At 38.8% G+C, this 12,215-nt stretch overlaps 1 protein-coding gene across 5 annotated transcripts in view; it reads left to right on the forward strand.

The window, feature by feature from the left end:
- The window catches only part of DIP2C (disco interacting protein 2 homolog C), a 311,348-nt gene that overhangs the window by 189,697 nt on the left and 109,436 nt on the right, over positions 1 to 12,215 (forward strand). For all 5 annotated transcript variants that reach the window (XM_042044606.1, XM_042044602.1, XM_042044603.1 and 2 more), the window contains 2 exons: positions 6,581 to 6,706; positions 7,560 to 7,769. In XM_042044606.1, coding sequence (XP_041900540.1) covers positions 6,581 to 6,706; positions 7,560 to 7,769 — 336 coding nt within the window. The remainder of the gene's footprint in view (positions 1 to 6,580; positions 6,707 to 7,559; positions 7,770 to 12,215) is intronic.

Genomic DNA, 12,215 nt, shown 5'->3' on the forward strand with positions numbered 1-12,215 from the left:
TGCAGAACTCATACCCAGATCCCTGATCTGTGACAAGGTACTGCTTTGCTTACAGTATTTTGAGTGTTTGACATACCTATGGAGAAAATGCAGCTAATGTTGAATAAAGGAAGCTGCTGAGGCATGTTAAACTTATATAGGGGGAAAAAAAGTAACCACCCCTCCACCTCGAGGAAGAATGCAACTGTAATTTGTTGAATAGGTTTTTGTTCTTTTAAAAAAGAAGATCTGAAGAAAAAGGAGCAAGTTCATTCTGCTAAAATCTACAAAGGTCTGTAGGAGGACTAGGAATTTGCAGCATATTTCAAATATCTCAGTTCCAGTTCAGGGCTTTAAAGGACACTCTCTCTGGCCCAAGTAAGGGATGGGCATCCCTGTCCATGGGGTGTAAGGGGTAGGGTGAGTCAGGATTATGCTTGGTGCCAAACGAGGATGCACTCTTTGGAAGAGTGCTCTTCTAGCAGCTGTAGAGAAACACGAGATACTGCAGCAGGGCTCCATATGTGGAGCAGGAAATGGCTGACCTTGTTCATCACACAACAACTGGTTTTTGCTTCAGGAAAGGAAGACTGATTTGCTTGTGGAGACAGCTGAGCCTAGAAGGATCATACATACTGTCTTCCCCAAAGGAAATGACTAGGAGAGTGCAGCTTGTCATAGAGGGAAGTCACCACTTGTTCTAAGTATGCATATATTTGTGCAAGAATGAGAGAAAATATGTTCCCCAAAAAAAGCATCATGAAAAGTTCCAAAGAGATTTATATTATCCCAGAGCCAGTTAAAACCACCCAGCTCAACTTCTGACTAAATAAAAATTTGTAGTGTTCTGCCCATGATGCCTTATCCTGGTCTTAAAATCAAGAGTCATACATGGTTAGAAGAGGAAAAGGGATTTTACTTTGGTATTTATTTTAAGGATCCTTAGGTGCACATGTCCAGGTTATATGCATCGAGATGCACCCCGCCCAATATGCCTCAAAAGATCGGGTATAATATTATAGGTTTTACTAATTAGCATATCTATCAAAGATTCCCCAATGAGAGGCTCGAGTGAGCCCCCCTCCCCAAGGAACCTTCCCCTGGATGGTTCTATCTTAGTTTACAGAATGTGTTCTGGAGAGAACCTTGGGATCTGGGGCACACTGATCCCTAACTACGAAGCTTCTAAGATGTTTAGTCTCTTAGCTTGACAAACAAGTCCAAGAATGTAGGGAAAAAGCACTGGGAATACAGAAGTTGTAAAAAGGTATAACAGGGGTATAAAAGAAAAGGCAAAAAATCTTCATGGCATCACCCAAAAAAGATTTCGGGTCATCGACAACATATGGAATAAATGGTTCAAGAACACTGTGAACAAGGAGTCAAAAATATCAGGAGTCTGAAATTAACAGTATTTATTTCTGTATTTCTGGGCATTACTATTTGACCTTTGACCACTGCCCACCTATCAGCAGTTAATACAGCTATCTCCCAAACATCTTCTGACATCTAGTCACCCCTTTTGAGAAAGGTGTCCGTATTAAGCTGGTGCTGTGCAGTAATGTCTGTTTTAGTGGGTTTGGCTTTTTTCCTAAGCCTTTCCAGTTAAGTCAGGAGCACACCATTGTGCCAAGTTATGAGATAAACCAGATGAAGAGTGACTGCACTAAGCAGAGCACCTCCCAGGAAAGCTGGGCAATTCATCCTGCTGACGGCATGAGGAATTTGCAATAGATGAGAGTTTCTGGTTATGGAGCTCATTGGCCAAAGCCATAGGTCATCATCACTCTGGGAGCCTGAGCTTGCGGACCCGCATTCTCTGTGCCAGTTTTAATTTCTCTCCCCTTTGTTTTGAGACCTCATCTCTTGCATAATAACAGATCATTAGTTCTTTGAAAGGAAACTTTCTCTTTACCAACTGCTTGTTTTTACAGTTCTACTTCCTTTCCATTTCACTTACTGACTTCACTCCCAAAAGTATGCTTGCCCTTTCTATCCTGTCACAGAAAGTAAAGGGAGAGAATAAACAAGTAAAAATGCTTGAATACAACAGGGAAAAGACTGGGGACAGAGCTCTTTTGTCTGCAGTTTACAGCCTATAAGAAATACGTCAGGTTGAATGCTGAACACCAGGTTGATTGGTGTTAAGCAGGAAGCACAAGTTGAACAGTGAGTTTTCCCAAGCATTTCCCATTTATTGATTCTTTGAGTACAAACACACAAATTGGATTCAATGTGTGGCTGGCCAAGCTAAAACAGTGGAAGACAACAACAGATAAGTCACTGTGCGTTAGTTCCTACTACTGTAGACAGAGGTGATGATATTTTACTCTGTGTTCTAGATTTTCTGTTAAGACATTCTTGTGGAAAAGCCAGGTGGGAAGAGTAAAATGATTTTTTACCTACAGGAGAGCTTTGAAGGGTCAGGATCTGGAGTAGTTTAATCAGCTGTAACTGTGTAGTTAGAATGTTGCATGAAAGAATATTTCACCTAAAAGTGTGTTTTTTCCACTTAGATACAGGACTTTCTCAGAAGACTTGAGTGCAATTACATCAAGGTATATTTGTGTTTGAAACTGTATCAGAAGTTTATAGTAGGTGAGAAATTACAGCAAGCAACCTTATAAGGAAATACAGAGAAGTGTTCTTTTTATGGGTTTTTTTTTTGTGTGTTGTTTTTGGACTAGGTTTTCATACTTGAACAATTTTTTTCAGGAAAAATTAATGAGAAATCTGTGTTTTATAGCAATACTCAATCACAGTATGATGAATTTAGTTAGTCTGAGCATGCTAGGATAGATTGAGAAGGAATTCAGACACTTTTGTCAGACCTGCAAGACAGGGGCATCACCCTACCCGAGATGGTTTGAAATTCTAATATGATGTTCCTGCTGATACTGTGTGTGATATGTGGAGAATACAAACTGCTTTGTGATGATGGGATTCGGGGGGAATAGCAGTTTCCTGTCCCAAAGGAACTTGGATACATCTTCGCACTTTGTCCCAATGAGCATCGAAAATGTGGCTTCCTTTAAAGAACAAGGAGCATCCAGCTACTATTGTATAAATTCCTACGGCAAGTCTCCTCGTATTTTTTCAGTAGCTGTTAGGGACAGATTTGAGGAAGCAGTGAGTTACATACAAAATGATGGACACCACAGCCCATCTTTCACCAAGGTGAAGGGAAAGAGCTACCACACTCCTGTTCAAATTCATGAGAAGCAGATCACCAGGGACACTGGTGGAGAACGTACATTTCAACTTGGATTTAAATCCATGATGCATGAAAGTACAAGAAGAGATTGTTAGTTGCATTTTGGTTAACATTACCTGTGCTACATAAGAAAGTTGGCTCGTAGATCAGAAATGCAGAGCTAAAGCCTAGAGAAAAGCAAAGCGTGTGCAACGTGTATATCTGAAGCTGGTATTTGCTGGGAACAAACCTCCTTACTGTTTTTGTCTTGCTGTGGTTACAGGATATTGTAAGCCATGAGTTGTTCTCAAGTGTAATTCTGAAGTATCAGTCTGGCTTTCCCTCACCTCTCTGATTTCTCTGTACTTTAGGTCTTGGTCTCTGGGCATGAATGGCTTGAATGCTGTTCATTAGCTTATTCAAGTTCCACTCTGTACAAGACTGTCCAGACAGGTTAAGAGCATTTTTAGAACCCGCCAATAGGCTTTTGTTCCAAAGGAAGACCATACAATCTATATATTCATTATATGCCTAATTATATAGTTATTCATTCTTTACCTAATCCTTAGCCATTCTTTATATGCATAAAGGCACTTTGTTTAGCCAAGAGTTTTATTCCTGAGAGAGAACATTGTGAAAAGTTTTTTACCCAAGCTTGACTGTTTATGCTGCATTTTATTCTTCTCACCCTAAAACCCTGGAAACTCTTGTTGATGCTCCCTGGACCATCTCTGGACTATCTGTCCTCAGCATTTTCTGGACACGTGTCCTGGGTTTTTTTGGTAGCCTCCATAGAGTAATGCCTTCTAAATATTTGAACTTGCAGGCCTGGCTGGGAACAGGTGTGCATGTTCCTTCTTCCCAGTCAGCTTCCCTCTTGTTTATTCAGAGTTTCTTATCTTTGACATTGTTTTTGCTTTCCTGTGAGGCTTTGGGTTTGGTTTTTTTAGCAATCTATAGTGTGGTTTATTCCATGGTAGCCCATTACAAATAAACATATCAAGAATGTGTCTTATTGAGAAAACAGTTCAATTCCTGGACTCCTGTGGACTCATTTGAAAATTAAAACCCTGCAGAGTGTTTTTAATTAAGCTGATGAGTCTACCTTCTTATATCAAAACACCATCAAAAAAGAAGTCAAAAATTGACAAGTTATGATTCAGTGTCCAGCTGTCACTAAGCATTTTAATGATTTTCTGTCAGCTGTCCTCCTTTAAAAAACTTTGGAAGAATTTCTTCTCCCTCCTGACAAAGTTAAAAAACAATCCTATATACAATAATATACAAATAGTTCCTCATGTGTTGATCAGCAAAATTTATTTTCTTCCAAAAATTCTTTTTTCCAAAAATTGCTGTGCAGTGTTGGTTTGTTGAGCTTTTTTAAAGGGAAAGCTTTTTTTTTCTTTTTTTTTACTGCTAGATATCTAATTGCTATCCTTTGAAGGAAAATCAAGAATTTTCCCTCTTTAACAGATAAGAAACTATTAGGGAGCATGTTCAGTCCTGTGTACCTTATTGACATTGGTGTGAAATGAGCAGGTAGGAATTTATCTTGGGGTCATGCTGTTAGGTAAAGTCTTAGATTGTTTATTTTCATAGCCTGATACTTTTCACATAAATTTTCTTATAGTTTTCACATAAACTTTTCATCAGTTTTTAATTATAATTAATTATAAGAAAACTTTCTGCTTTAAAATAATGACAGGAGGGAAATTATTCTCTGGGTTGATGATAACATTGGTCTTCCTTCATTTTGGTCCATCGGCAGCACGACTCTTTCATCTTTTGAGAATGGTTTTCCAGCTTTGCTGTTACTTTTCTTGCTTTGCTTTGCTGCTATGCTCATCCTCTTCATGATTTAAAACAAAAGAAAGTGACTCACAGAAGCAGCTGGTAATGTTATTTTTCTTACTCTTCCTTGTTGTACTTCTAGTAAGAGGTGCTTAAACCCTGGCTGAAGATAGGAAACACCATTATTGGAAATAAGGCACTGCAGCGCTTATCATCTAATGCTTCTAATCATCCTTCCAGATTGTTACAGAGGTGTGATTCAACCAATGCTTCTTTAAATAAGGAGATATATAGATATATATATAGATATATATATATATAGAGATATATATATATATATGCTCTTCTGTTTCCTGTTGCTTTTCTTGGGTCACACTGCCCATTCAGAGCTGCCACCACATCCATACAGGAGTAGGATAATGACTGCGTGCTGCCAACCCAGCCTGTGGGGGTGGTCTTCAAGCAGATTCAGCAGCAGCTGAAGTGGGATCACTCTGGATTAGACCTGATTCACTGTGCTCCTGCTTCACAAATGGAAATAGCTAAATTATGCACCCAAATTGCTGTATTTTCTACAGCTGACCAGTGGTAACTGGTTAAGAGGCAAGATATCAGATGGTCAATGTATGTGGCAACTTCTTTAGCCACAAGAAACTTCTGTTGGCTGCCATGTCTTTTGCATACATTCTCCTCGTGTGAGTCTTGTCCCAAATCCATAGAAATATGCAGACAAACAGTGCAAGGTAGTAAACTAAAGGCAGACTTATGTCAATGTGTAGTTATAGTAGTAATTCAAAAATGGTGCTTAAAACAAAGTCATTATCAAAAAGGCACTCGCATCTTTTTGACACGGTAAATAGCCTTTTTCAAACTTTGGGAGGCAGGCAGCTATAAATACATGTGAAAAGTAGAGAAGCTGTCCACTGGCTATATCCCCAAGGTGAAGGGATCTGTTGGATACTGTGGAGTGGGCTGGTGTGAGCTGTGTGCAGCACCTGCCTGAAAAGCACCAGGTCTGTGCTTAGAGTGGTTTTTTCCTCATTCCACCTCAGGCCAACCTTACGTAGTACTTATTTTTCTGTGAATAATGCCAAGTGACAGGGTCAGGAGAAGTATTTGGGAATGAGGGACCTGTTGCCATTTCTGTTGTGGCATTTAACATACCTCTTACCCTTCAAGCAAATGTTCTTGTTCACTTACTCTGTGTGACTTTTGTGTAAATTGGAAACCTTATTTATTTAAAAAATGGACAACAATAATACACCACAGTTCCACTGAAAATGGCAATGGTCACTGAAGTAACAGCTCCTGGTTAAACAAAGGTTTGCTCTCGGGAAGTGATGTTCCTGCTCTTCAAATACTGCAACACTGTTCTGGGAATATCATACAGCACAAAGGGCTTGTTTGTTGGTACAGCACTTTTCACTGTAGCTGCTTTTTCTACAGTGAGGAGAACTCCTGCAGTTCCTCTGAGATCCCATGTGTTCCTGGCCTTCCATCATGGGATGTGCGTTGTCAGCCCAGCTGGCACACACATGAACCTGCAACAGGTGTGCTGGATGGGCAAAGAACAGCTCCTTTCTGTCTAACTCTGGCTTCAAACCTCTTTCCTTCTAGATGTCCACACAGAAGCAGTGCAGGCAGCCCTTGCTAAACATAAAGAAAGGAAAATGGCAGTCCCCATGCCCTCAAAACGACGTTCATTGGTGGTGCAAACATCAATGGATGCCTACACACCTCCAGGTGAGTATCTCTCTATTTTTAAATATTAAATTGAATGAGAATTTTTAAAATGGTTCTTTGTGCTGCTATGAGCTGCTAATCTGTCAGCATAGATAGAAATGGAAATGTAATTTAATGCACACCAATCTTCATTGAGGTATGTTTGAAGAGAAGGTGAACTGAGTAGTGGAAAAGTCAACAGGGACAGTTCACATGATTGCTTTGCCCTTGGTGATACCTTAGCTTGCACCAGTCCTTTTAGGCTTACAAGAACCTAACTATGGCCAGCTTGTCATTCTTTATGATAGTCTAAGTTCCCTTCACGTTTCTGGTTTATTCCCTAACAATGTAATCTAACATTGTCTTAGCAACTAGTTGTGCCGTTCCTTTTCAAGTTTATCTGCTCTTTTTACCTACTAGATTGTGAAAATACCTCATATCTCATGCTTCTCATACTCACTGAATCCAGCTGGGACTCCCATTTCACTGAGGATTGGACTTTGTACAATTGTATAAGTGTCTCACAGACTTTGTGGAGTGAGCTTGGGAAAGTTTTTTTTTTTATTCTCTCCTGGCTGGAAATCTTCAGAAAATTCTGTGTTTAACATTACAAAGGAAGACTTTAATTATCCTTTTTTTTTTTTTTTTTTGTGTACAATAATACACACGCCATGACCTTAGAGCAGGAGATGTGCACGGTTAGCAACTGACTTAATTTCAGGGTTTTCAGTAGTGCAGTTTTCTCATTATGTTTGCCTGCCTTCCTGAGATTTTCTTAATGGCACTTTCTTTAGATTTGTGATGTGAATATGAGTTATTTCTATTAAGAAAACCCCAAAGGACTGCAAGCTAACAGGCTGTTTTTAATTACTAGATACTTCTTCTGGTTCAGAAGACGAAGGCTCTGTACAGGGCGACTCCCAGGGAACTCCCACCTCAAGCCAGGGGAGTATAAACATGGAACATTGGATCAGTCAAGCGATCCACGGCTCTACCACATCAACCACTTCCTCCTCCTCGACACAAAGTGGAGGCAGTGGTGCTGCACACAGACTAGCTGATGTTATGGCTCAAACTCATATAGGTCAGTATAGAGATGTGTTGAGTGTGTCCAGTTTAACATGAATTTTGACTCTCAGGTTCAGCTGATGCTGCTACATGAAGTCTTACAGAAGCCTTTCCTTTCTTCTTTGCTTTTTAATATTTACATGTATTATATGGAGAGATAGTCCTACGTTCCTATTTCAGGAGGGGAAAAACATAGCAGTTTGGATTTGGGGGTAAACTTATGTTGTGGCAAACAGGGTCTAGCTATTGGTTACCAAATACCTTAAAATGTACAGTTCTGTGACTTCCATTACTTAGCGCTATAAAGGATCCTCTGTAGGATTCATCAGTAAGGAAAATCAGTGCATGCATCATTAGGGATTGCTTGCATATGAGTTTCCCCCACTGCTGCACCACTTTAATTACATAGCTTGAGTGATTTTTGATAATTCTGTTAACAGTAGTCCTCTTAAACATATTTTTTTCTGCCCTTAATTGAATTTAGAATACTTGAACTGGGATATCTAGCGATTATACTCCATGGGAGAGACCATTATATAGCTTCAGAAAAGGGAGCTGTTGTTATTAATAGCTTGTTTATTTCCTTTGGAAAGATCCTAGGAAGTCAAAGCTTTCTTTGCATTAGGACTAAGCTTCACAGACATAATTCCTGAATACTGTGCCATTGACCCTAGTCTTTATTGACATGAGGCAGCTATTTGATTGGATATGTGGAAAGCAAGGCTTGATTTCCTTTCACTCTTCAGCTGCTTATCATACAAGGCACTTGCTTTGGGTGTGTTCTTGCTGGGGTGTGTATTTTGGGTTCTCACTGAAAATCTGTTGAAGTCTGTGTTGGAACAGATAAAGCAATCTTACTACTGTCTTACTACAGTTTATGTGACTGTTCTCAACCTTTTCAAGTGTATGTAATGAGATACATGAAAGCTTCTTCAGTATTCCTGGTTTTATGTGCTGGAACAAGAGTACATATCCCTTGGTTTTTGCTATCAGTATAGCTTGATGTAACACCTGTATTTTCAGTAATCCTCTCATCGCGATCTGGAACTGCTGAATTGCAGTCAGGGGAAGAACTTGTATTGTATTCATAAATTCATGCTAAATGAATGCTTAGAAACTTGTTTTAGAAACACATACACTTGGAAACACATTAATCATTGCATTTGATTATTTTCTGTGACTTCATCTTGAAATGCTACAGGAAATTATAGCATAGAGAATTAAATTTATCCAAACTCTGAAAGGTTGCATTACTCACTCACCAAGTCTTAATGTGTCTTTAAAAATAGCTTCTTTATAATTTGACATTTTGGTAATTTTAAATCTGGCACAGTAAATCTTCTTTTATAATCACTAAGTTTGTGGTAAATAATACAGCATTTATAGAGCTAAATTAAGATGGCACTATTCTGCAGAAGAGGGAAACTACTATTTTTTATACTTGTTTTATTGTGCCTTGTTGTTGACTAGAAAGATCTTGCCTTTGAAGGAAGCAGCTGAGCTTACCTCAGTGTATGCATATTTTCATTTGTTCTGACAATGGGATACCTTAAATTGCAACTCTTCTTGGACAGTAGTTGAGGTGTAGTAATGTGAAGGTTGTTTGGGCACAAAATATGAGTGATGAGACTGGGGTCTTATGGTTGCCATCAGTCATTGTTGCTAAAGTCACTGGAAATGTAAGAGAAGCTGCACAGTTGATAACTCTAAGATGTATTTCTTCATGGGTGAGCTGCATCCTTTAAGAATTTGAAATTAAATTGCTATTTTGTTTCTTTCCCATCCAAGAAGGTAAATTTTGCATTTAAATGTATTCTAAGAGGTAATAGATTTGAAGTATTCCTACAGAAAGCCTGGCTCTTTGCAGGGCAGTGGGCCAGTGATGGTGAATGAATACATGTCTTTGGCAGGAGAGTAGATGAGAGAGAAGAGTAATCCTGTTCCTTAAAGTTCCTCAGCTACCAGAGACAGTTTGTTCTTGGTCACAAAGAACATATGTTACCATGGCTTGATGTTTGGTCCAGGGAATTGTTCTCCAGAGACAGGCCAGCCTGCAAGAGAGAAGGTGCCAATTTTACTCTGAAGGTGCCAATTTTAAAAATACAAATTCAAAGTGCAACAGGGAAGACCTTAATGATAACCCAAAAAAGCCCTCCATTCTGATATCCACTAGGATTTTACCTCCAGAGTGCATCACAGAATGAAAGGGAGATTTTTTCCAATTTAAGTATACTAATGCAGGCCTGAAAAGGGATTTGATAAAAAGCTTTGGCTACAATATAATCAGAGTTATCTTTGTGACTCATTTCGATAATTTGCATAAGATATGATATGCTTTTAATGTTATACTGTTCATTTAATTTGATTGCCGCTGCTTTATTGTGGCCAAAGTTTTAGTTTGGGATAGATATAATTTTAATATTTATTCTCAGCTTTAAGATGCTCAGCTGTCTGCATTAAGCTACAGGGAAAGTCTTCAGTTTGGCATAGGTGTCACAGTTGGGTTCAGTAATTCTTGAATTTAGAGGTCAAACCAGTGAAATCTGTAAAAAAAATCTAATGTTCTGACCCTTCTTTGGGTCAGTACTGTGCATATTTCTAAGATCTTTAACCTTTCTTTTGTTGGTATTACATGGTTTGGATTTCTGTGTATATAAAAATCAGGGACAGAAAGCACAGCCCAGAGCTCACAAGGTTCATGCAATGAAAATTACACAGTGCTTGCCTATGACTGTAAATCTTTATAGTTAATCATGTCATTTCAAAGTGTTGATCCTATAGGTGCATTTAATGTTTCTTTTATATGCTTCAAATATGTTTCTGTTTGAAAATCAAAGGCTTCTATCCACATTAAAGGCTACATAGATTGCTAATCAAATAAATATAAAAACATGTGCCATAAGCATGGCTGATAGTTTTCAAACAACTGAAAATTCTTGTGTTCTGTGGGGAATGTTAACTTATACAGGAGACTAGTTTAAAATACAATCTGTCACCTGGACATCAGTACAAGAAAAACCCAGCTACAAGAGCTGCATCTCTGACCCTGGATTTCCCTTCCCTGACAACCAGAAGAGCCAGCTCATTTGGGAGTAAAAGCTGCATTTTCTTCAAGCACAGTGTTGCAGGAATGCTTTTTGAGTTCCCTGAGACTTTTCAAATACCTGCTGCTTATGTGAGCTTCCAAACCTCCACTGAAAGTATTCCTCCACTTCTTTGCCTCTCCTCAGACGTGGGGCTTTGTCAGTGCATGGGCTCTATCCCTACATGAGCATGCTCTGCTTTGTTGGGCCTTTCTGATCTTCATGAAATGGGGTAAATGATGTCACTCCAGTGGAAGAAATGAAGAGAGCCTTAACTGGAAACAGCTGTTCTGTCTGTGATCCTCTAATGCAAGGATATTGGAAGAGATGGGAATAGGAGGTGAATATGTATCTTTGATGGAGGAAGTACTTTGAAGTCATGCAGCTGTCACAGTTTCTACTTTTTAGTGAACAGATGTGTCAGGATCATGATTCTTAATGAAAGCTCAGACAGTTCTTTGAGTTACCTGACATAAGACCAAGCAACTCTCTACAGATCGTGTCCATAGCCAAAGCTTGGATTGAATGTTCTATATTAAAAAAGGGTACATTTCACATAACATAACAATTATCTTTTTCTTTAGAACTCATTCAGACCAAAATTTTGTCTGTATGATTTTCATTTCTCCAAGCCTGACTCTGAGACATGAACTGACCAAATATTTGTAAATCTAATGGATGAAACTTAGAGGTAGATACTGCCATGATAAGACATCTGTAAAGCAGATACTATAAAGGAACACGTCAAGACAAACCTTAATATTCCTCTTCTTCGGGATAAAAGTAAATAGCAGCTGGGCACTAGAACTCTTTGACTGACCTGTGGTGGCAGCCTCGGGTAGAGAGCTTCTTTTAGGCAACTTCATGTGCAAGTGCTGTCTGTTCAAAAGGAAACCCTTTTACAAAAGAGCAGGACTCTTGTTATGTTCTTTCCCCCTCCTCAGCACCATGTGTAACAAAGAAGAACTTGGTTTAAGCGCAGAGTTCTGAAGGGAGAACATCCCTGCTCATGTATCTTCTGCCCCATGCATTAAAAAAAATTTAATCTTTAACTCCAATTCACTTTGCCCTGTAAAGTCTGAAAGATGGAAATACTTCACTGGAAAGATGTAAGCAAATACAGCTCACTTTAAAAATACCTTCTCATGTTATTGATAGCTGACTAAGTACAATTATTTTCTTAGTCATGATCTCCCATATGCATAGCAAAACTGCATTATAAGTAAAGAGAAAGATAAACATCAGCATTTTTTAATTCACTTAGTTATTGAGTAATACAATCATGATCTATAAAAAGCTCTTGCCACTTAACAGGAAAGGGCAAAAAATTGTGCTGAGTCTAAAATAGTTGATAATGACAAGAAATTTAAAAGGAAGAC

The sequence above is a fragment of the Corvus kubaryi genome, unplaced genomic scaffold (assembly GCF_017639235.1).
Source record: "Corvus kubaryi isolate FWS band 111438036 unplaced genomic scaffold, C.kubaryi_AGA036_p1.0 37398, whole genome shotgun sequence".
NCBI classification, from domain to species: Eukaryota; Metazoa; Chordata; class Aves; order Passeriformes; family Corvidae; genus Corvus; species Corvus kubaryi.